General features: G+C 46.1%; 3 protein-coding genes across 4 annotated transcripts in view; all 3 read right to left on the reverse strand.

The window, feature by feature from the left end:
• Window positions 1-1,190, reverse strand: part of CWF19L1 (CWF19 like cell cycle control factor 1) — a 29,707-nt gene extending 28,517 nt beyond the window's left edge. The window contains exon 1 of the mRNA XM_037166338.2: window positions 1,096-1,190. Coding sequence (XP_037022233.2) covers window positions 1,096-1,118 — 23 coding nt within the window. The 5' untranslated portion in view covers window positions 1,119-1,190. The remainder of the gene's footprint in view (window positions 1-1,095) is intronic.
• A 2,728-nt stretch (window positions 1,191-3,918) lies between these two features.
• On the reverse strand, window positions 3,919-11,032 carry BLOC1S2 (biogenesis of lysosomal organelles complex 1 subunit 2). Of its 2 annotated transcripts, XM_037166339.2 has the most exons (5): window positions 10,929-11,032; window positions 10,438-10,554; window positions 6,948-7,067; window positions 5,936-6,040; window positions 3,919-4,408 (listed from the first exon to the last, which is right to left on the reverse strand). In XM_037166339.2, the coding sequence occupies exons 1-5, from the start codon at window positions 11,023-11,025 to the stop codon at window positions 4,377-4,379; spliced, it is 471 nt and encodes a 156-aa protein (XP_037022234.2). In that variant the 5' UTR covers window positions 11,026-11,032; the 3' UTR covers window positions 3,919-4,376. The 2 variants fall into 2 exon arrangements, with proteins under 2 accessions (XP_037022234.2, XP_037022235.1); XM_037166340.2 differs by lacking the exon at window positions 10,438-10,554 and having other exon boundaries at window positions 10,929-11,000.
• Window positions 11,033-12,201: 1,169 nt separating this feature from the next.
• PKD2L1 (polycystin 2 like 1, transient receptor potential cation channel) overlaps window positions 12,202-22,840 on the reverse strand; it is a 43,397-nt gene continuing 32,758 nt past the window's right edge. The window contains exons 10-22 of the mRNA XM_053668659.1: window positions 22,161-22,414; window positions 21,004-21,228; window positions 20,605-20,833; window positions 19,771-19,941; window positions 19,411-19,592; window positions 18,984-19,104; window positions 18,038-18,136; window positions 17,707-17,828; window positions 14,777-14,903; window positions 13,907-14,025; window positions 13,539-13,662; window positions 13,383-13,404; window positions 12,202-13,227 (exon numbers count right to left, since the gene is read on the reverse strand). Coding sequence (XP_053524634.1) covers window positions 12,977-13,227; window positions 13,383-13,404; window positions 13,539-13,662; window positions 13,907-14,025; window positions 14,777-14,903; window positions 17,707-17,828; window positions 18,038-18,136; window positions 18,984-19,104; window positions 19,411-19,592; window positions 19,771-19,941; window positions 20,605-20,833; window positions 21,004-21,228; window positions 22,161-22,414 — 2,046 coding nt within the window. The 3' untranslated portion in view covers window positions 12,202-12,976. The remainder of the gene's footprint in view (window positions 13,228-13,382; window positions 13,405-13,538; window positions 13,663-13,906; window positions 14,026-14,776; window positions 14,904-17,706; window positions 17,829-18,037; window positions 18,137-18,983; window positions 19,105-19,410; window positions 19,593-19,770; window positions 19,942-20,604; window positions 20,834-21,003; window positions 21,229-22,160; window positions 22,415-22,840) is intronic.

The raw sequence follows: 22,840 nt of genomic DNA on the forward strand, positions 1-22,840 counted from the left end.
GAATCTCCCTAGCTGGTGTGGCTCAATGGACTGAGTGCCTAGCTGTGAACCAAGGGGTCCAGGGTTCAACTCCCAGTCAGGGCACATGCCTGGGTTATGGGCCAGGTTCCCAATGGGGATGAGGGTGTGAGGGGCAACCACACATTGATGTTTCTCTCTCTCCCCCCTCCCCTCTAAAAATAAAATTTTTTTAAAGAAAAAAACTGAATCCCTGCACTTTTCTTCTGCCATCACTCTATCTAATCCTAGCTGTCCTCTATTTTGGCTCTAATTTGTCTCCACATGGCAGTCAGACTCACTTTCCAAAACAAAAAAGTTGATCATGCCAAGTTGGCATTAAACATTCCAACGACTTTTTTTTTAGATAAAGGCAAAACCATTATATAAGGCTCAATCCTCACTTCTCGCATTAGGCCAAATGACCCCTACTGTACATCCACTCAGCACTGTGAACTTTTTTTGCCTGACGTTCATCATTACTGTAATTTTACACACATCTGGGTTCTCTGATTATTGTGTTCTTCTTCGCTATAAGCTCCACTGAGGCAGGAACTCCATCTGTGCAAGATCTAGCACACCGCAATTATTTAATAAGTATTTGTCGGATGAATGAATGGAAGTCCTCTCCGCGGTCCTAGCGCCTCCCCTCCCATCCTCCCTCCACAAGTGTGCTCCAGGACAGAGGCCCTATCCACCCACCCCGTCTCCCTCTGCCCAGGGGCTATCAGTCGGCCGCACGCCTAAAAACTCTGGCTAGGTAAGTGGAGTGCGGGGAGAACAGAAGAGTAAATGATGCGTCAGGGCAGAAGCCAGCATGGCCTGACATGGAAGAGGCCTAACGCTGGGAACTTCCGCTTCCCTCAGCAAGTGTGTCCGCAATTTCCCGCTCGGGAGCGAAAACGACTGGGGACAGAGGCAGGCAGTGGCCAGGAGATGATGTGATCGGAGACCACAGCCCGCAAGGCTGTGAACTGAGCTCTCCAGCCGCCGCCGCGCTCCCACCCCCGCCCGTCTCCCCCTTCTTGTCCGGAGAAAACACGCGACGGGTAGACGCAGGCGCGCACATACAAAGCCTTCCGATTCAGAGTCACTCACAGGCGCAGCGGTTTCTCAGCCATCGGTCCCCGAAACCGGGTTGCGACCACCACAGAATAGCAGGACGCCAAATCCGTGTTCCTCCGAAAGATGCGCCCGCAGCACCGTGACGACGTCAGCGCACCTCGGCCAATGAAGACTCAGTCGTCTACGGAGAGCGCCGAGGGCCCTCAGACTCTCGCAAGCAGTTTCTTCTCAAGGAAGAATTAAGAGGGAAGGAGAAATGACAAAAGGGAATCCCATATTGATATTTTTTTTAATCTCGAGGCAACTGAAGTAATTGAGCTACTAGAAAGTTCCCAGCACAATGTTGGGCCTAACCTATCATAAAACTTAACAATATTATGCTAGTGAGCAAGACACTCCCTCCACACGTGATTTCATAGATTTTGAACCTGTCAAAAAATTTTTTTAAATGGCTATTGCCTTCAAGGTGCACAATCACTTTTATTCTGAATCACTTCAAAGTAACGTGGAGACATCAAGAATACCTCTGAGTGCATATCCTAAAAATAAGGAGGGTCGTCCTTATTCCTAAGAATAAGGACATAATCATAATACCATTTACACACTTAAGAAAATTGAAAAAAATTGACATTACTTCAGTAATACCATGTAACATACATCTTTTTGGTCCCTCCCCCCCCTCAAATTTATTTTATATCTGCATTGGCTTTCATTCGGAATCCAAACGATCCTCTCCAGTTGCTTTTAATCTACAAGAGCCCACCAGCGTTTTTCGTTTTATTTTTCAAGGCATTGACTGTTTGGAGAGTTCAGGCCAGTTGGTAGGAGACAACAGTGTTTACGGACATGGAAACAAAGATGAGTGCCCGAGTTCCGGACAACTGAGGGGCACGGAAAACGCACCAAGCAACTCCAAATTAACTAAAACTTAAAAGAAGTGTAAGGGAGGACAAAAAAGTTGTTTTTCTTACAACTGCTGCAATCCTTTTTTGGTAAATATCATGATCCCTGCCTCATAAATATTGATGCCCTGCTTTGCTGGCAAACTAGGCATGTGTTTTTCCACTTTGAGGTAATACAACACAGCCCAGGAGTGGAGATCAAAGACAGAAAATTGCACTTGAACAATAATTAAAATTTTTTAAATGCTTAAAAAATAAGACTGAACATTGAAGAAGAGTGGAAAAGATGCATAATAATTTCAGGAAGAGGAAACAGTAAGAAATGAACATTCATCCATGGAATTCTGTATTATCTTTTAAAACTTTTCTGCAAATCTATAACTATTCTAAAATAGAAAGTTTATGAAAACTCATCCATGAGAATTAAGGTAGATTAAGATAGCTGAACACCACATGTCAGAGTAACAAAAAAGGTAATTGAAAAAAGGAAAACACAGAGGACTTGCATGCATGCCAGTCTGGCTTTAGAACACGCATTCTTCTCAAAGCACGTGGAACATTCTCTAGGATGTTCATTTGTTAGGCCACAAAACGAATCTCAACAAATTCAAGAAAATAGAAACTATATCAGGTATCTTTTCCAACTGCAATGCTGTGAAACTAAAATTCAAAACCAGGAGGAAAACGAAAATTGATGGATATGTGGAAATTAAACAACACACTCCTGAACAACCAATGTACCAAAAAAGAAATGTAAAAAAGAAAAAAAAAATCTTGAGACAAAATGGAAACACAACATGCCAAAACTTGTAGATGTGGCAAAAAGCAGTTCTAAAAGTTAAGTTTATAGCTACAAATGTCTGTATTAGAAAAAAAAAACTCTCACCCTGGCTGGTGTGGCTCAGTGGATTAAGTGCCAGTCTGTGAACCCATAGGTCACAGGTTTGATTCCCAGTGAGGGCTCATGCCTGGGTTGCAGGCTGGTTTCCCAGTTTGGGGTGTGGGAGAGGCAACCTATCAATGTATCTCTTGCACATTGATGTTTCTCTCCTTTTTCCCCCTCCCTTCTCTCTCTAAAAGTAAATGCATAACACCTTTAAAAAAAAAAAAAATCTTGGGTCTTAAGAACTCCAAAACCAAGGGAATGATATCTCTGCAATAGAAGTAGTGTATTCTCAAGGCAGACTTATTTCTGACCCAAAGAAAGTATTATTAACAGAGGACTTTTATTCAATGCTGGACAAACTACAAAAACTTCTAAAAAAAATTACCAAAAACAAATCATTTAAATATTATAACAGAAAATTATATCAAGGAACATTACACCTCCAGGAACCAAAAAAGAGCAAACTAATCCCAAAGTCAGGAGGCAGGGGATAATAAAAATTAAAGCAGAAGTAAATGAAATAATTAAGAGGAGGAGAAGATAAACAGTTGTGGTCTGGAGCAGAGACAGTGGAAAATGACAGAAACAAAGTTAATTGTCTTAGAGATGGAACTGGGACTGCGGGCACCGTCCTAGCTGCTAACACCCAACTCTGGGTAAGGCTGCCCGCCTTCTAAACTAAACTGGTCAGTCAGTATCTTCCATCCACTGATGTCTTTGGTCTGCAAGGAAGACGATCGGGGCCCCAGGAGGCCCCTGACCCTGCAGACATAAGTAGAAAGATATTTTATAAAATGTTTTCTTGTGAGCGGCGGCCCACCTCCCCACCTCACACATACACATCCTGTCTTTATCACATTTCCAAAAGGGAGTCCATGGCAAGACGCCATCCATCCTCTGACATGACTGTCTCGAAGAAGGGAAAGGAGGGCCCATCATGTATACCCAGCTATCGCAATGCTCCTCTCAGTGTTTCTGCTCAGTCGAGAAGACTCAGCCTGAAATTACTGTAAGATTTTTTTATTATTTGCAATGTTATGGAAAAGTACATTACTAACTCTCACAAGATGACAAACTATAAAGAACTTTATTTTGTTTTCCTTTTTTAATCGAGAATCTTGTTAGCAATACATTAGCATCAATAGAAAAAACAACCCTTTACACAGTAACTCAAAATCCAGCCACTTAAGAAAATAATGTAGAGGAAAAAAGCCCTCTCATGTTCGACTGAAAAGCCCAGGTTTATCCTGAACTTGGAGAGACTCTGTGTCCTAAATGGATAATTAAGCATTCAAGTAAAAGGTAAGACTTTGTAAGTGTGAGCTTCTGAGGGGTACTGCCCCAAGAGAAATGCAGGAGTAGCCACAGTTCTCCAGTTGAACTCCAGTGGTGGGACGTCTCCGGGATGGCAACATGGTTTCCTTTGGAGGAGTTCAATCTGAGGCTGAATAAATCAGCTTCAGACTCAGGTCTTATAAAACATTCTTCCACATTAAAAAAGACTTTGTCCCACAGGAATAAGGCTTTCATCGCTTCTCTAGCTTCTTGTACTTGGCTTCTGCGGGAGGCAGGGAGAGGGAGTTGTATTTAAAACTGGCTCTTACAAAGATATTCTCTCGTTAGCATTTCCAAACAAATTTAAAAATATCTATTACATTTCTTTAAAATATATCAGCTTCAATTTCATCAGCTATCCAACTGTACAAATTGTAGTCACACCATCAGGGTTCACCACCCCATTGGCTAAGGACAAATATTTGGATATCTGTCCAAATCTCACTGATAAGCACAGCCTACAGTAAGAAGTGAAACACACACACAGAATAGAGAACCTAACACAAGTTCGCTATGTTCTAACCCTGCGAACAGCGCCTACTCAGCCCCACCAGGAGGAGGAAGCAGATCTACTGGTCCTTGAGCCACCAGGAGCACAGGAAATTGCCTCTCTAGGCACTGTGCCAGCCTCCTCTCGAAGCCAGACTGGAACTCTCAGGGAGTATAATAAAGGTATGTTTCACCTTTTATTTCCTTATCCCTGGAAAACAATTTTGAAAGATACAAAGATTTAAAAGACCATCAAATGGGCCTCTTAAGGGGTGGATTCCCTTTTTCTTTAATACTTTGTAAGCACCTTGGTACAACGCCTTCTACATAGTAAGGTGCACAGTGACCATTCAGTAAATTAAATTGTGGTCAGTGAGCCCTGGCCAGCGTGGCTCAGTGGATTGAACGTCAACGTATGAAACAAAAGATGAAAGATCACAGGTTGGATTCCCAGTCTAGGGCACATGTCTGGGTTGCTGGCCAGGTCCCCAATATGGGACACACAAGAGACAACCGCACATTGATGTTTCTCTCCTTCTCTTTCTCCCTCCCCCTCTCTCTAAAAATAAATAAATAAAATCTTAAAAAAAAAAAAAGAATTAAAAAAATTGTGGTCAATGAAACTGTTAATTACCACCCATGTCAAATCTCCGTCTGCTACAAACCACTTTCTTGAAATAGTCAACTGTCAATAACAAAAATAATTTGTAAATTATATTTAGGATAATAACAATTTTGTTATTTTTAATTGTGGATACATGAGCCAGAACCAGTTAGCAAGCTCTCAAAACTAAAAGTACAATTTCCTCCTTAAAGAAAAAGTAATCCTTCATGAAGCCCTTTAACTGACTATTCTGTTTTTTACAACATTTGTAGCTATTATTAAAGATGCTTTGGCCTGTGGAACCACAATTAAGAGCTTAAGCTTTCTAATCAGTCAGATCTGGTTTGCACTGATCGGACTGATTTGGAATTACCTCCTCTACAGAAAGGGTGTTAAAATCACGTACTTACCTCATAGGTTATTGGGAAGATAAAAACATAATGTAAGTAAAGCACTAAGAACAGCTCTTGGCAGAGCAAGTACACAGGAAATGTTATTTTTATTACTACTACTACTACTACTAAAAAATTATTCTCACTAGGTTTTTGTGAGGACTCAAATGAATCATTGTAGGCACATGATAAAAGTTAATTATATTAGCTAAGGTCATACTGGCAGGTACTCTGATTAGATGAAGACAGAAATAAAAATGGTTACCCAGTTTTTTTGAATATGCATCCAACTTGTAGGCTGCCTGCTCAAGAGCTGCTACTTGCTCCTCAATAACATTGATTTGATCCAGATAAGGCTGTAGTTCAGCATCTTTAAAAACAAAAACAGACCACATGCTTATATGGCCTCAACAAGTTGAATAGAGTGAAAAAGTAAGAATGCCGCTTTCTCTCCAGCTCTGCCTAAAACACACAGGGAGGGGTGACATGATTCTGGTCATGAGCGGGACAAACACTTTAGAAGACAGCAGCTAGCTGATCAGGCATGACTGTGACCTAGACAAAGCAAGTCTCTCTCATCCATTAACTGTCTCTTTTCAATTCCCTGCTCTTCAAGCAATCTTTCCATTACTGATTCCATTTCTTGGTCTTCTAGACCAACCCCAGACCAAGAAGGAGACAGGGAACACAAATATAAGTTAATAGAAAAATATATTCTAACAGTCTAAATTAGCATTTTCCATTTATAAATGTGCCGGTTTTTCTGTTTATAGAGTAGTCCTTCTTTCTCCTTTTTTAACTTATTGATTTTAGAGTGGTGTGGGGAGAGAGAGGGAAATTTGTTGATCCACTTATTGATGGATTCATTGGTTGATTCTTGTACGTGCCCTGACCAGGGAACCAATCTGCAACCTTGGCGTATGCGGACAACCCTCTAATCCACTGAGCTACCCAGCCAGGGTCTAGAGTAGTCCCTTATGGATTTCATTGTTAAGTCAACTCACTGATTTCACTGTTAAATCAGAATTTGGCCACCCTTTCTGTCCCCCACCCCCTTTCAGGAATAAAATGATCAAATCAAGATTCAGATGCAGAAATAACCGAATCTCCAAAAAACACTGCACCCCAGAATGGAAGAAGTCCACCTTGACTTTGTAACTCACTTTCAGAAAATGAGCTCCCTGAGTACAGGGGTCTGTTTCCTCCCCTTCTCCCTGGCCTCAAGCACAAAAGAACATTTATTACAAACATGTTTGATTATAAAAGTTATTACTTACACTTCTGGTTTAAGTCCTTTAAGTTTCTACTAATGTTTATAGCAATATCTTTCATTTCAAGATACTTCAGGCTGGTTAACTTATTCATATTTTCCAGGAGCTTATAATCTTCACTGGTGGCTTTAAAACAAACAGAAGAAACAATGCCTTTAATATTTGTCTTATATCATAGAAATGTGTTCAAGGCAGGACCTAGGGAATGTCAAAAGAGCAAGACACTTTTGATCAATGACATTTATACTCAGTTTGTGTGTTCTGATGTCTAAGTAGAAACTCAGGCAACAATCAGCAAAGTATTTAAACCAATTAAGATCCAGGAACCAGGATCCAGGTTAGAAAGGGATATAATAAACTTATGCCCTAAGACACAGGTGGCAAACACAAGGCCCTCAGGCTGTATCCGGCCCTCTACCTTGTTTCTACCTGGTGGTGGCAGCCCCGAACTCCTTGGCCCTAGTTAAGGAATAGTTAGTTACTTTTATACAGTCCTAAAATTATATTCAGCCCTTTGAAGGCAACCTCAAGGTTGATATGACCCCCTGGTGAAAAGGAGTTTGACACCCCCTGCCCTAAGAAAAAGGAAATGAAATAGTCTCGGTATTCTTACAGTGTGAAAACATGTAAATTGGGGATTGCATCATAAGTATATATAAAATCAACTAGGACCTCCTCACTCCCTAGTAACTCATTTATTACTGTATGATTGATTCTATATTGCATTTTATGCACTGACTTTCCCAAACCACTTGCCTGCTTCTCATATCCTCAATTCTCTTCCCCACCCCCTACTCAAAGCACAAGGCTTCTTCTCCACTATTCCCGAAAGCCAAGCCCACTGACATAAACTGCTCCTACACCTGCCAAGACAACTCCTCCTCTTGCACTCTGGATCCCCAAAGCTTCTACCTCTTCAGGGCCTCTCTTCAATCATCTCCTTTCTTTTACATTTCCAAACTCCCTATCTGGAAACAGATTCAGGTTTCTTCCAGCCCAAAAGTACTGCCTCCATTCGCTCTCATTTGCTCAGAAAAGCAAAGGAGCTTCACTGATAATCCTCTTGAAAGAGCAGCTTATACTCACTGCTTCCTCTTCCTCACCATTCACTCATGTGAACCCTTGCAGTCTGCCCTCTGTCCCCACCACCCAGAGAAATTACATGCTCCAAGGTCACCAGTGCTCTCCTAACCATATGAAACCCATAGTTATTCTCCTGATCCTCCCTGTAGTATCTGACACTATGATCTCCCTCTTTTCATGAAATTCTCCCTTCGCTGCTATAGCACTGTATACTGTATTACACTGATTTTTTAATCTCCTTCTAACTGTTCTTTTTAGGTTTCTCTGACAGATCCTTTTTAGTCCAACCTCCTTACCTATCACTTTCCAACTTTTCTCAGCCGAGGCATTCCCTTTCAAACTCAAAAAAGCATTTGTGCAGCCCTGGCTGGTGTAGTTCAGTGGATTGAGCACAGGCCTGTGAAGCAAAGGGTTGCCAGTTCGATTCCCAGTCAGGGTACATGCCTGGGTTGCAGGCCAGGTCCCTAGTAGGGGACACGTGAGAGGTAAGCACACATTGATGTTTCTCTCCCCCTTTCTCCTTCCTGTCCCCTCTCTCTAAAAATAAATAAATAAATCATTTTTTTAAAAGCATTTGTGCAAGTAAGAATAATAATTGGGGGAAATTACAATCTGATTAAAATTAATTTTATTAACTAATTATTTGAAAACCTAGGTGCTTCAGCTACTATTAAAAAGAAAGTAATTGCCCCATACCGGCATTCCCTGAGATTTTAATCAAGGCCCTCTTATCTACCTCTAAGCAATTCCTTACCAATCTCCTCTCGCACAGCCTCAGCTCACAGTACCATGCAGGTTAAACTCCCAAGTCTGTTTCTCCTGCTCCCATCACTCTCGGGTGAGCTCTGGACTCACGTGCAACTTACCCGAGTGACTTGAGAACTGTCAACTGAGTGTAGTGTCCTGTTAAAATCTAAAATCAACCAAGCCAAAATTGAAAGTACTGTCTTCACACTAAATATGGTTCCTCTTTCCAACTTCCCTATGTTGGCGGCTGGTACCACCCAGGCTTAATGGCTCAAACACATCCATCTTAGGCTGCTCCCCTCCCTCAATACCCACTTCAACAAGTCCTAAAAATTCCACCTCTATAATGTTCTTGCACCCATGCCCACCTCTCCATTCCTTTTTCCAACACCGTCACAGGCCATCATTACTTTTCATCTGAAATGCTGTTCAGTGGTCTCTCTTTCCTCCATACCTATACTCTCTACTACCAAATTAGTGTCTTTAAAACAGACACTCAAATACTTGGAAGCGAGCCAGAATGTGTTAATGGATGAACCAAGTCAGGTGTTTGAATATTAAACACATAGGATAACTCACTTTCACAAAGAAATACACTCTCTCCCACTTCTTGGAATATGTGGTCCTCTTAGTTTATCATTTAGTTTATCAATTTTTATAGAGATATTAGTGCAGAAAACCACTTGTGTACCAGTGCTAAAAACACGACAGTGTAAGAACAGTGGTAAATGGCAACTGACACTAGGCCTCGGCAAAAGGGAGAAAACGGAGTGGCGGGGACCAACTGCATAGCACTAGTGCATTTAAAGGATGCTGCTGCTCAGCTCCAATCAATCACAGCCTCCTGAGAATGGGGGACTAGTATTGCCACATCTTTGGAGATTTTTAAAGAAAGGCCAAAAGTCTAGATTCTGGTACTTGTTTTCTCTTGCTCAGAGACAAAGAATCAGACTGAGAGAGACTCACAAGCCCTTCTACTGTACATCAAGCCTTTTCTCGTAGATTCTGTCTCCCAAATCTAGCTCAGAGTAATCTCTTGTGGAAGTAAAACAATACAAAAACTGCTTATGAGAGGCCAAACTGGACCAGACTTCACCTTCTGGCCCTCCTCCACACGCAGATCATTCGTTCACCTGGAAATACACCATGAACCAAATACTTAATCATCTCCCAAGGGGTGAATCACCAAATCCTGACACCAACCTAACAGGTCCCCAAATCTGCTGGTCTCTCTCCATCCCCCAATCCTTTTTCTTTTTGCCCCAGTAAATACTGCTGTTTCAGCCAAACGAACTACTCGCTTATACCACTTCACTTACTAGTCGTTTCTCCCCTATGGGGCCCATCATGCTCTTCACAACCCTACTCAAAATACACCTCCCCCAAGGAAGCACTTCTTGATAAATTCTCTTTTGTTTTCTCAACATTAGTGTGCAGTACGGAAGCCTGAAGAGTTGTATTAAGTATTTTTATGTATTAAGGTAGTTCGTGATCTTCTCCAGGGAAGAAATGGACCTCTTTCCCATTCAGGATAATTCCAAACTTCCAACAGGCATGTTTCAGGGCAGGCGGGGTTAGGGAGCACCTCTCAGGTCTCCCCAGGCCAAACCACAGCTCCAGCGAGGGGTGCACCGCATTACTCGAATCAACCCAGACCCCGCCTCACCCGTCAGTTCCCCAGTCAGGTAAGTTGCCATTTTAGAGAACATGTCCCGGCAGAGCTCAGTGATGTCAGCCTCAGCGGGCTCCTTTGCTTCCTCAGCTGTTTCCACCGCGGCATCGTCTGGATCAGAGGAGAATGAGTAAGTGTCCTGCCCCACACCGGTCCTAATCCAGCCACAGCATCTGCTCCCCACAACGCTCCACCTGTCTTCATTCGATCAAGTCGGCTGAATTCTCCACGTGTCATAATTTCAAGTCCCTCACTTCGTCCTTGCCCCACCTGACACAGCAACTCTGCTAGCCTGCACTGGCTTCAGCCCGCGCCAGATTCCCCGGCCAAGCCATCTCACTCGCCCGGACAGAACAAACACTTGCATAAACAGAGGTACGCCCCTCCGACATGCCCACTCCGGCCAAGCAAGCCCCAGCATCCAGGGTCCCAACCGGAGCCCCAAGTCTCCCTCTGGACACTTCAACTCCATCTACTCGGCGTACCTCTAACTGGCTCCTCTCGTTGGCTCACCGGGACACTTTCCGCCGCCGCCGCCATGTTCAGCCCCGCGCTGCTTCCGGCTCTGCGATGCGCGCGCATGCGCACGGGGAGCGCGCCCCTCCTACTCTCCCCGACCAAAGCCCTGGCTTGCCAACGCTTGCCACTCAATACTGAGTGATAAAGTGTAAGCAAGGAGCCGAAGTAGAGGCTAAGAAAGGTTGTAGTGAGTCTACCCACTGTCAAGAGTCGCAGAGTCTGGAACTGAGGATGCATTCATCCCTGTAGCCATTCCCTAGAGCAAGGGTCCCCAAACTCTGGGCCTAGGACCAGTTCAGGTCAGGGCTTGTTAGGAACAGGGCCTTACAGCAGCAGGTGAGCTAGAATGTAATGCGCCTGAATTATCCCAAAACCATCTCTCCCACCCCCATGGAGAAATTGTCTTCCACGAAACCGGTCCTTGGTGCAAAAAAAGTTGAGGATAGCTGCCCTAGAGGGGGTCGCTAGTCTAGTAAGACTCAGGACCTGTCAGGGGTTGGTCTGCTGACCAAAGGCACTAGAGACAGTTTACCCCTCCCCAAAGACTCCGCACCCCAGTTTAGTCGCCAGAGTCTGTCTGCTCAGGGAATCTACGCTTTTGAAAGTAGTCTCATTCAAACTTAGGGAAACCTTCAGGCATTGATTCCCTGAGCCGGAAACTCTCCCTTCCAGTGTCCTGGACTAACACCCACATTTCAGCCCCTGTTTCTTAAGCTGTAGGCTGGCACCTACTTCTCTTCTGTCGATACAGCCTTTCTATAAGAAAGCTTAGATCGTAACTTTTTCAGGGCTGAGAATACACTGGTTATCTTAACTGCATTTAGCTCTTTCACAAGTCTCCTGGGCGTATAGAGTGTACTTGATGGGATGGAAGAACAGGAGTGAGCGAAGGGAATAGGTGAGAAAAAGTGACTGGGGAACCATGGAGGGTGCGTAATGAGGAAGAGACAAAAATCACAGAGGAAGGGAAAGGGAATATAGCTAGCAGGTCTTGTAATGTAGACCTGTACACCCAAAATCTGGTGAATTTATCTTATCCCTCCCTGGTTATCCTCCACCTGTACCCTCTCACCCTCCCATATACACCCACTGTCCCCCACCTCGGAGCAAGGGGATGACCTTACTCTCTTCATCCTGAGAACCAGATTTCCTTAGGTCAGTGTCTCTAGTCTCTGATGGTATAATCAGAGTGCCCAGCAGTTCCAACCATTCCTGTGAGCCAGAAGTTCTCATTTCAGGACTCCTAGGGCAGGCCAGCTCTTCCCATTGTCACTGCCTCCATTCCAGACCTCCCAGTAGGGATGAGCTCTCCCTAGCCCAAGTACAAGGATGGCTCACAGTTCCACCTCTCTTCTTCCCCTTACAATTTCAGAAGAAAGTGCAACATCCTGATTTTCCTAAGGATTTTTATTGGTGGTCACCAGAAGAATAGAGTCAGAGCCCAACACACATTAGTTCAAAGATCTATGAATTCTGAGGTCAGTTCTTTGCCTGACCCTCCTCAGGCTCCATCTTCATCTTAGTTTACAGCCTCATCAGTCCCCAGTGTTCTGCAGAATGTTGGGAGCAGGCTTCCCCACTGAGCCTTCAGGTTGGGGAGGTCATCACTGCAATTCCTCTGCAAATATTATAATTGCCCTACACGAGAAGGCCTCCTCTCCTATACGGCTTCCCCTTCTCTTCTACAGGAAGACTCTATGGCGAAGACGAAAACCCAATAGGTTCTAGCAGCTGATCTCTAGATCTACAAAGGATAACATACACTGGCAAATAGGAGGACAGCTAGATTTTGCTACTCTTGGCTTCTACTTTCTTTCACAAATCATGGCAGTCCAAATGCTTGAGGAAGTCATTACCCTCCCTTCCTTCATTCTGTTTGTTACTGACCTTTTTGTTTGTCTAATCACTACAGCAGAGACCGGAAGCACAGGGAGTAAGAGGCCCAGGGGGAGATATTATTTCACAGAGCTATGCAGAGCCACAGAGCTACACACAGAAACACTGAATCACAGGCCTAAGCATGATGCCCAGTTATACTCAAAAGGCCAAACACAGGGTGGTGCCCGCCAACAGCAGTGGTGGGAACTGTTGCCCTAGAAGTGGAGGCTACGTGCAGAGGGGCCTCTGGGGAGGCAGTGAGAGAGGAGCCTGCTGTCTCATGCTTTAGGACCCCTCCCCAACCACTGCTCTGCCCACCCTGGACTCCCCAGGGGGCTGGAGTCACAGCTGGGGCTGGCTGCAGGTGCTTCCCCATACCTGTTCCCCCTGTTGAAAGAAAAAGGGACAGACAGGTTATTAGAAAGAGGACTTTGCATCCCAATTCCCTCCTATCTGGATCTGATTGTCCAAGCCCAGACCATCTTTTAGAGGCCAAGGCATCCCTCAGGCCAGAGCAACCACCTTTAGGCATTCCCACCTACCCCACCTTCCCTTATACACTGACTATTGTGAAGAACATGTGCCCCCAATAGCCTGAAAACAGATCTCAAAAATGTTTTGCCTATACCCACTGAGTGGAGCAGATGGTAGAGTTCAGCTTTTGGGAGTCAAGAGAACCCAGGTGAAGAGCCACTCACCCTGTCTGAGGAGGGAGCCAGCTGCCCCTTCCTCTCCAGCATTTTTAGCTTTGAGCCCACAGCATCAACCTGGGCCATGACACCTTCCAGGACAGTCTCCAGCTGCAGAACTCTCCTTGTGAGTCTATGCAGGATTTGAGAGAGACTGAGGAAGCACAAAGATGTTTTTAGGGGACCAAGTGTCTACAGGGGGAGGGGACAGAATGGTGTGTGCCTGGATGGGACTGAGGAAGGTAAGATCCAGCCTTTAGGCAGAATTAAAGGGGCTAGGCAGAAGCTTCCTGGGCCAGGACAAGGGGTTAGAAAATTATGAAAAAAGGCTCAAGGAAGGATATTTAAACACAGCCCTGGGCCCCGGCTGCACTTACGTGTAGAATTCTTCTCCTGAAACCCAGTCACCTGCTCCAGTAGCCTCTGGACCCGACTTGCCTGGTGGATTCTTCACAATGGATTGGCCCAGGTTCTCAATCTCAGCATTGAGGGCCACCTGATCAGGAAGGCAGAAGTCAGAGAGGGGAAGATGACTCTGGGAAGCCATCAGCTCTGGTTCTAATGGGTTCTCAGGAACAGGCCTTGGACACTAGTTCTTGCCCTCAAACTCTGGAGCTGATGGGATCAGAGCAGTGGTGCTAAACACAAAGTTGGCCCAACTGCAGGGAGGTAATCACCTCCTGAAGAAACAACACACAAGCTCCTCGAGGCCTTGATTAATGAGGTGTTCACTAGAGGCCAGCTCAGTCTGGGACAGGACTGACAATACCAGAATTCCTTGCACTGTCTCTCCTGCCCTTGACTTTTAGGTCTACATGAGATAGGGATGAAGCAGGTGGAGCAAGGGCAACTAAGGATCAGAGCTGGAAATTCCCAAGGAGAAGTGGTTATCAGGGATTCTTGAGAAATTGGTCCTTTCTCCCCTAAATACTGTTTTAGAGAGCAATGGTTCTCAATCTTGACTGTACACTAGAATCACCTGGGGAGTTTTTAAAAGTACTGATTTCTGGCACCCCATGTCCCACCCTTCCACAGTAAGATTCTGGTCTAGGGGCTATGGCCTGAGTATGAGGATTTGTAAAAGCTCCCAGGTATTCTAATGTGCAGCAGTTTGAGAACCACTGTTCTAGACAGCTCTTTCCTGCCCATCTGTTAGAAGGTTTTCAGTTTGGGTTTATGTTCTGGGCATGTTGACGGGGGGCAGGGTGAGCAGTTTCTTTATACTACCTCTCCACCAACCAGCTCACCCTCTGCTCTTCCAGGTCCTGTCGCATTTGTTTCTGCTCTTTCTCATCTAGGACACGGTTCCCATCTTGGTCAAACCTGGTGAAGGTGGCCGTGAGCTCAGTGATCTCATGCTCTGTATGCCCCAGTCTGAAGAGAACAGGATGATGAAATACCTTCTGACATGCCCTGACTGTGATGTCTTGATTATGGACTCCCTACTCTTTTAGCCAGACTCTGGCAAGAGTCTCATTCTCTGAGGAAGAAGGAGACCACATAGGATAGCCAGGATCTCTAGGGTCTAGCAATTTTACCTTCAAGAAACCATGTGAGCCCTGGCTGGTGTAGGATTGAGCACGGGCCTGCGAACCAAAGGATCATGGTTCGATTCCCAGTCAGGGCACATGCAAGCCAGTTCCCAGCATGGGACGCGCAAGAAGCAATCATACATTGATATTTCTCTCCTTCTCTTCCCCTCTAAAGATAAATAAATAAAATCTTTTTTAAAAGAAAGAAAAAGAAACCACGTGAATCTATTTCTTTCATCCCTGTCTCCTGCTGACTAGGTTCAGCCCATGTGATCTCCTATAGGGGTTAGTACAAAATCTCTTTGCCTCTGAACAACCCGGCCCCTAGACCCTCAGCTTCCCTTTTACTCCCTACCTGAAATCCAACTAGATGCAACTAGAGTAATTAATCTTTCTAAAGTGCAGGTCTAAATATACAATACCCCTTCTCTGCTTAAAGTGCTTCCTGGGTACCCTGTTCTTTGGATAGAGTGATAGTGTTTTGTGGGGGTGACTTCTCCGCGAGTCTCCCCAGTGCCATGGACGAGAATAAATATGACAGAGATATGACGTGATCTGCTTGGGGAGGAGGGATGGTCAATTTCTCTGGGGAGACAAAGGCCAACAGCAGCCAGTTTCTCTGAAGGAAAAAAAGGCCCCCAGCACCCTCTCCATAGCCTTTTATTGGGTTGTAATACACAGGAATACAGGGCGGCAAGGATCAAACAGTAGATAACATTACAAAGAAATCTGAGGGCTTCGAAGTCTGAGTCAGTGTTGCAGGAACTTTGGGAGAGATACTCATTTCCTCTTTGACCTTTATCATATGAATGAAAGCACTCTTAGCAGAGCAGATTTCACAGGTTTATCAGCAAGTCTTTGTGGTGCCAGATTCTTTTCCCCAGGACACGCTTTAGCAAGGAAAGGAGCTTCACCCTCCCCATGAGGTATCAGGCTTAAGAGGATTAGAGCCAGGAAACACTTCTCCCAGAGAACATGGGGACTTGGGCTTTGTCAAGGGGGGGGGGGAGTCCATTGCTCTTTGTTGCAGCCCCCCCCCCCAGTCCTTCCATGAAGGCCTCCCAAGTGATCGAGTCTGGCTTAGGTTGCCCCCCACTGTGAGGGGTCTTACCCGTCATTGACTTCCAACCAAGCTTTGGGGGCAGGGAGAGGAACTGAGGCAGTGTTTGCTACCAGAGACAAGCTTTGTCTCCTGTGGCTCACATTCCAGAGGCAGTCGATCACTCACCCTCAAGCCACAAGGGGCAGAGAGCTACAATTCCTGAAACCAGATGGAGTGGTCTACAACAGTGTTTGAGGCTATTCCCACGGTGGCCCTTGCTTATTTGTATGGCCATATCTCCTGCTGTGTCCCATCTTTCACTGGATACCTTAGCAATGATCAACGATTTATTACTCAGTGTTTGGCCTGCAGCTGGTGTTTACAATATATTTCTTCAGTGTTTGTTAATATGTTTAATTGGGAAGCTGAAAGAGAATGGCTAAGGAAATAGACCAGTGTTTGTGGGGAGCAAAGAACCAAGATCAGAATTTTGTGGCAGTGAGGGCTATATACAAAGATCAGGGAATTGTATTATTATAGTCCTAAGAGTTGGTTAAACAAGGTCCAGAACATTATAGAACATGGTCTGTTGGATACTGTACTGCCTGGTTTCAGAAGCTGTAACCCCCCATGGCTAAGGCTGAGTAAAGAGACCTTGGGACCATAAGCCACTAAGGAGACAAAGCTTATCCTCCTGCCAGGGGCACAGCCTCTACCCCCTTTACTTCACCCTGCCTGGCCCTGGGCGGATGACTGGTTAGCCAATGGGTAAGATTCCTCAAGGGAGGGATGACCTAAGACAGGATAGTGAAGGGGCCATCAGGGAAGGACTTAGGGGACTAAAGAAAAGGGGTGATGGACCCTCACTCCTTGGCTTTTCAAGGGCCTGAGTCCTCACTCTATTCGTAAAGTCTCCTAATTTCCTGGCTGCCTTACTTAAGCTTGAAACAGTGCTGGAGGTGGGTGTGACCCTGCGCTGGAATGGGCATTCCCTGGGGCAATTGGGCCTAAGAAAGAATGCATAAAATCCTGTGAAAGCTTCTTTGCTAAGAATGCCCTCACTTTAAAAGATAAAGGTCCAGTCATAAAATGAGTTTGTTTCTCAGAGTTTTATGGCCCTTTAGCTATCTGACCCTGACTCAGAATAAGCCCTCATAGTTATTTGAATGTTATCTACTGTTTGATTCTTACTGCCTGACAATGATTGATGAACTTTACCTGTATTGCTATGCAGATTAAACCCAATAAAAGCCCACTGAAGAACAGGCTCAACGCCCTTCTCCTTTGAGAGATCAGCCACCTTTCCTCCCCAAGCAGATCATGTCTTGGTAGGACTTAGTCTCATCCGCAGCAGGGCACACGGTCTGCAGGTGGTGTGCCACCGCCCCCCACCACACATACTAATGGTCAGAGACCTTTAAACTACAGGCATGATTCTGAAAGACAGGATCAGAGACCTATAGGTGAAGGTTGAAGGCCTATTAGCCAATGTCAGAGGTCCATAGGCCAAGATCAGAGGCTTATAGGCAAAGGATGTATGTATGGTTGAAGATCAAGGATTTATAGACTAAAGTCAGAGAAATTTGGATCTCTGATTGCTCACTCCCTTAAGGTGTTGGTGAAATCCTCAAACTGGATCTCCTGCTCCCCACCCTGCAGGACCTTCTGCACATCGGAAACCTGTTCCTTCTTGAGACGTAGCCTCATTAGGGTCTTGTTGTATCCCTGGAAGGGGAAAGGAAACAAGCACAAGTCCCACAGCCTCCTCAGTATCCCTTGCGCCCACCTCCACCCATAGGATGCCAGGCTTCCAGGGATAAACTGAAGGCACACAAGGATACAAGCCCCTACACTAGTCAGAAATAGACCAGGACACAGAGCCTTGGACCTGCAACCTGATGTAGACATGCAGCTCAAGGAGATTGAGTAGTTACCTGTTTCAGGAGGTCAGAAATCTGTAACTCATCCTTCTGTCCAGCCAGCTCCTCTTTGACCTCTGAATATGTGTCATTGATGATGGCAAGGAACATGTTCTAGAGGATAAAGTGGGGATGTGGGTCCTCGCCCCCAGACCTACAACACTGAGCCCACTGGTGCTATTAAGGTTCTAGACACATGTTCTAAATGGGTCAAAGCTTTCGAGCCCAGCCCTGCAGCCCACTAACCCCTATATCTCAGGGTACCCAGAGCCCTGCCTTTCAGCACAGTTCTGTTAGTGATGGACCACGCTTACTCATCAACCTGGTGTCCTCACTCATTTGCTGTAGTGACCTGATCAGAAAACTACCTCAACATGTGCCGCAGACCTCCTTCATAAAAGGGCCTACCAAGCACTGAAGCCAGAAACTTTTTCAAGGTGTTAATATAATTGTGCTCTCTTAATCATCTATCCCTAATCTATATCTGTACCCCCATTCAGTAATAAAATAAAGAAACCTGCTACTTTTTTAATAAAAATGAAACCCTGATCTCTCATGGTTGTCAGGAAGAGAGAATAAATACAAAGTAGTGGTTATAAAAATAGCCATCAGTCCCCAGAGGAACGGGAGGTTTGGAGGTCAGGCATAGAAGCTTCCAGGGGCAGCCACTTCTCATAAGGCACTTTTCTCTCCCTTTCCACCCTTGGAGGAGAGGGGTTTGATGTTAGTGAGGGAGCCTGCAGATTCTCTTATACTGTGCAAAATACTTGACTGTGCTGACCACACTGACCACATTAGCTGGCTCCCGGATGATCCACCCCACACACACACTCCCCATCCTTGAGAAAACCATTGTAATCCTGAATGAAGAACAGGGTGGGGGTGTAAAAAGCCCACCCTGAAGGCCCTCTACACTTCTCCCCTGAGGTTCCAAATCCCCACTACTCAGAAGGACCCTTACCAGGAGTACAAAGAAGACGAAAAAGACGTAGGTGACAAAGTAGGCAGGTCCCAGGATGCGGTTGGCATTGTTGATAGCATTGTAGTCAAAGTCCCCAAGGATGATCCGGAACTGAGTGAAACTAAGAGACCGTGACTGGGTTTCACCCAGAGCCTAACCATAACCCTGACCCCAACCCACACCCTCATCCCATTTTCTTAACTGCTTTTCAATGGACTCAGAAAGACCCCTCACTGTACCTCCAGCCCACCTGATAGAGACAGAGCAAGATGCACAGATACCTGAGCACACACATCGGGGCTTCCAAAGACTCTCACACAGATGCTTTAGCACAGATGTGCCCATACAAATGTACCCCAAGGAAACCTACATCCATGGAGCTGGGGGGTAAGGGGCCAGGGAGGAGTGAAAGGGACAGGACACGCACATGCACTTGATGAAAGTGCTAAAATTTTCCACTTGGGTCCCAAAAAGCAGGTAGCCAAGCTGGGCGTAGGCGAAAAAAACGATGAAGAACATGACAGCGAAGCCCAGGATGTCCTTGGCACAGCGGGCCAGCGTGGAGGAGAGCTGAGTCATGGTTTTGTTGAAGCTGATGTACTTGAATATCTGGCAGGATCATGTTGAACCAGGCGATTAAGGAAGAAAACAGAAAAGCTTTAAACAGTCCACTCCAGGCTGTGGAAGCCCCAGGATTGCCAAACCAGACAAGGAAAATGGGATGAGTTTTGAGGAAGGGAGAATGAGTACCCCAAAGTGAAGCTGGGAGTGAGGAGTCCCAGAGTACCTTGATCCAGGCAAAGAACAGGTTGACAGCGTTCATGTTGTTGTACTGTGTCTGCCAGAAGGCGAGGAACTCGAAGTCAGCATACGTGTTTGGCTGCTGCAGGAGCTTCCCCATCAGCCGATTCACCTCCAGGGTCCGGAATACGTGGAAGCCCACAGCCAAAATGGAGAGCTGTCATCACGGGGGTTGAGGGGTCAGAGAAGTCAAGGGGATCCCAAGAGAACTTCAACAATAAAGTCACAAGGGTAGGTAAGACAGGTGGGAAACAAAACGTCCTTAGCTACTGAGTTGTTGACTATCCAGGTTCAGATGGAACTGGATGTGATTATTGGGGAATGTCTTAAAGCCCAAGAGAAGGCTCTGGGGCCAGTGGTAAATACCTGGGTGTCAAGGGCCATAGAGAACTGCAGCCAAGTAATTTTATTTCCCCCACCACTTCCCAGCCTTGGTCAAGAAATTAATGTGTCCTTTTAATAGGAAGGAGACAAAGATAAACAGGCAGAATATTTTAATACAAGAGAAAAGGCAGGAACTTCAAAGACATAGATAGATCATAAGGGCAAGAGACAGAGGAGGAACAGAGTATCAAGTACATAAAGAAAGAACAGAGCCCGGGTCACAGACTAGAGGGAGAAGGGATGTGGGAGACAAGGCTTTCCCAGTGCTGAGCCAGGGAAATATCAGCCTCTGGCTTAGAGATCTGTTACACAGGGATTTGACCAGATGTCATAAGGTGAACTTGGGACTCCAAAAGAAATAGCTTGGAGCACCTATCAGGATGGATCCCCCCACCTCCTCCAAATACATGCCAAGTCCAAGATATCTGTTCCTCACCAAGATGACTACCAGGTCTAGAATGTTCCAGATGCTGCTGAGGTAGCGAAGTCGGTGGATGTGGAGCTCCAGGATCTCCTCCACCACATAGTAGAAGATGAAGATGCAGAAGATGATCTCACAGCCAACAATAAAGAAGTCCCAGTTGCTGACATAGCGAATTAGCTTAACTGTGCGGATTTGCCAGGATGGGATGGCACCTCCTGTAGCTGGAAACTCCACCACCAGTCTGTGGGAGGAGGGGCAGCTGTTTGGTGGGGCCTGGGCCGGGACACTTCCTCCCATCCCCACCTCTCCCCATCCCTACTACAGGGTACATGTTCAGGAAAGGGTCTCGAGCAGAGGAGAAGGGAACCAAGAACCACGGATGGAGGGATGCAGTAGGGAAAGGGGACCCACCTCAGAACACAGAAGAGATTGATGTTGGCATTGTAGACTGAGAAGTCAATGAAAACCACCCGAGTGCCCCTGTCTAGCCACAGGGCCTCCTGAAGCTCCCGGAGTGCCTCTGCACTGCCCTGTCGGGATCCCGGAAGGTCCAGGTAGTAGCCACCTCCACTGTAGCTTGTGAGCTGGCCCCAGTGAGAGGAGCCCCCCAGCTCATCCTGTGAGTGGTATGTCCACCTGCCAAGGAAGAAGCCTTCTGAGCAGAGGTCTGAGCCAACCTAAAGCAGATCTCCCAAGGCAATAGCAATACTTCATGATTATCTGGGCTTTACCATTTCACATGTACTATATATACATATCACATGTATGTATATTTCATAAATGTTAAGTTGTTTGATGTTAACAATTATTGGGGAACTAAGGGTAAACATCCACATTTGGCAAGTGAGGAAATCAAGACCCAGAGCTATGTGAGATTCTCCAGCTTGTTAGTGGCCAAACTGAAACTCAAATGTAAAATAAATTTCCTCATTTTTCATGATGTCAGCCAAAACTATGGATGACAAGCCCAACCCCCACTTTTGACCCCCACCTGAGTAGTCCCCATAAGGGAAGCACCTGGTCCATATGAGCCAGCAAAGACCCTTTCTGCTCTTGAGACTGTGCACAGGTCTGCGCAGCCCCATCACTGTTCCGATCACAAACTTTCTGCCCTGGGCCCTTTTTCCTTCCTCTTCGTTCCCATCCTAGCCATCCTTTCCCCCTTTCTTTCCTAACAACATTCACACTCCATCCCTTGCTGCTCTCCCTATTAGTCCCAAGGGTTAGACTTCCAACCATGACTCCTGGCAGTGTCCACGTGTCATCAATTCTCCCTGCCCCAAGGGACTGCTGGGCAAGAGAAAAATGCTTTCTCTGGCAGGACTGCCTCCAGAGTAGGCCAGACGCACCTGTGGCCTGTGTGTGAAAACAAGTCCTGAGGCCATGGCTCTGTTTGCTAATGTACCTTCTCTGTTCCTGAATGACCCGGACCATCACCCACTGCCCCTGAGCCCCGCTAAGGCTCTCCTCTGCTTCTCCCTAAGGCTCTGTGGAAGCAGTTTCCAAACCCTGGCATGGTGTCAAGCTAGAGGGGCAAGCTCCGTGACTTTACTAGGAGATTCACTCACGCCGTGCCATTGAGGGGCCCAAAGGGGAGCTGCTCTTCCTTGTCCGGAGAGTAGACATCATAGCAGCTCAAAATGTCCTCACGGAAGTCCTCGTGCACCACACAGGAGTCATTGCGGACCCTCAGCTGCCGCAGCCTTGGAACCCCCAGCAGCATGTTCTCATAGTAGATGAAGGAGTGGGAGCCGTGGCCCAGGCTCTGATTGTTGTACCATTTGGTCCAATACAAACTGTCCAGTAGTGGGCCCTGGGCAAACTAGACCACAAGCAGAATTGGACCTGACCCAGCCTCATCCTGACACCTACCTTCAGAATGACTTTTGCTCTTACTCCCTGGCCACCCTCCCCAGCTTGTCCCCAGGTTGCTTTTGTTGGACTCCTCAGCTCACCCATGAACCTTGACCAGATCTCGACCTACTCTTTATTTTAAATGTATTTAGTTCAACCTCACCCCTGAGTTCCAATACTGGTCTAACTGCAGGCTTGACACTTAGATCGTCATCCAGATCTCTCACCTACCTCCACCTTAACTCTAGTGTGACCCATTAGCTCCTTCTTGACCATTTAACTCAGCCTAATCCTGGAATGACCTGGTCTCTGGATATGGCCTGATCTGCCGTCTGATCCTGATCCTGGACATCCCTGAACCCTGGCCTGTGGCCATTGAGAAGGATGGGGAGGG

Source organism: Artibeus jamaicensis, unplaced genomic scaffold (assembly GCF_021234435.1).
Source record: "Artibeus jamaicensis isolate MK-2021 breed Jamaican fruit bat unplaced genomic scaffold, CSHL_Jam_final contig_490, whole genome shotgun sequence".
In the NCBI taxonomy this organism is placed as follows: Eukaryota; Metazoa; Chordata; class Mammalia; order Chiroptera; family Phyllostomidae; genus Artibeus; species Artibeus jamaicensis.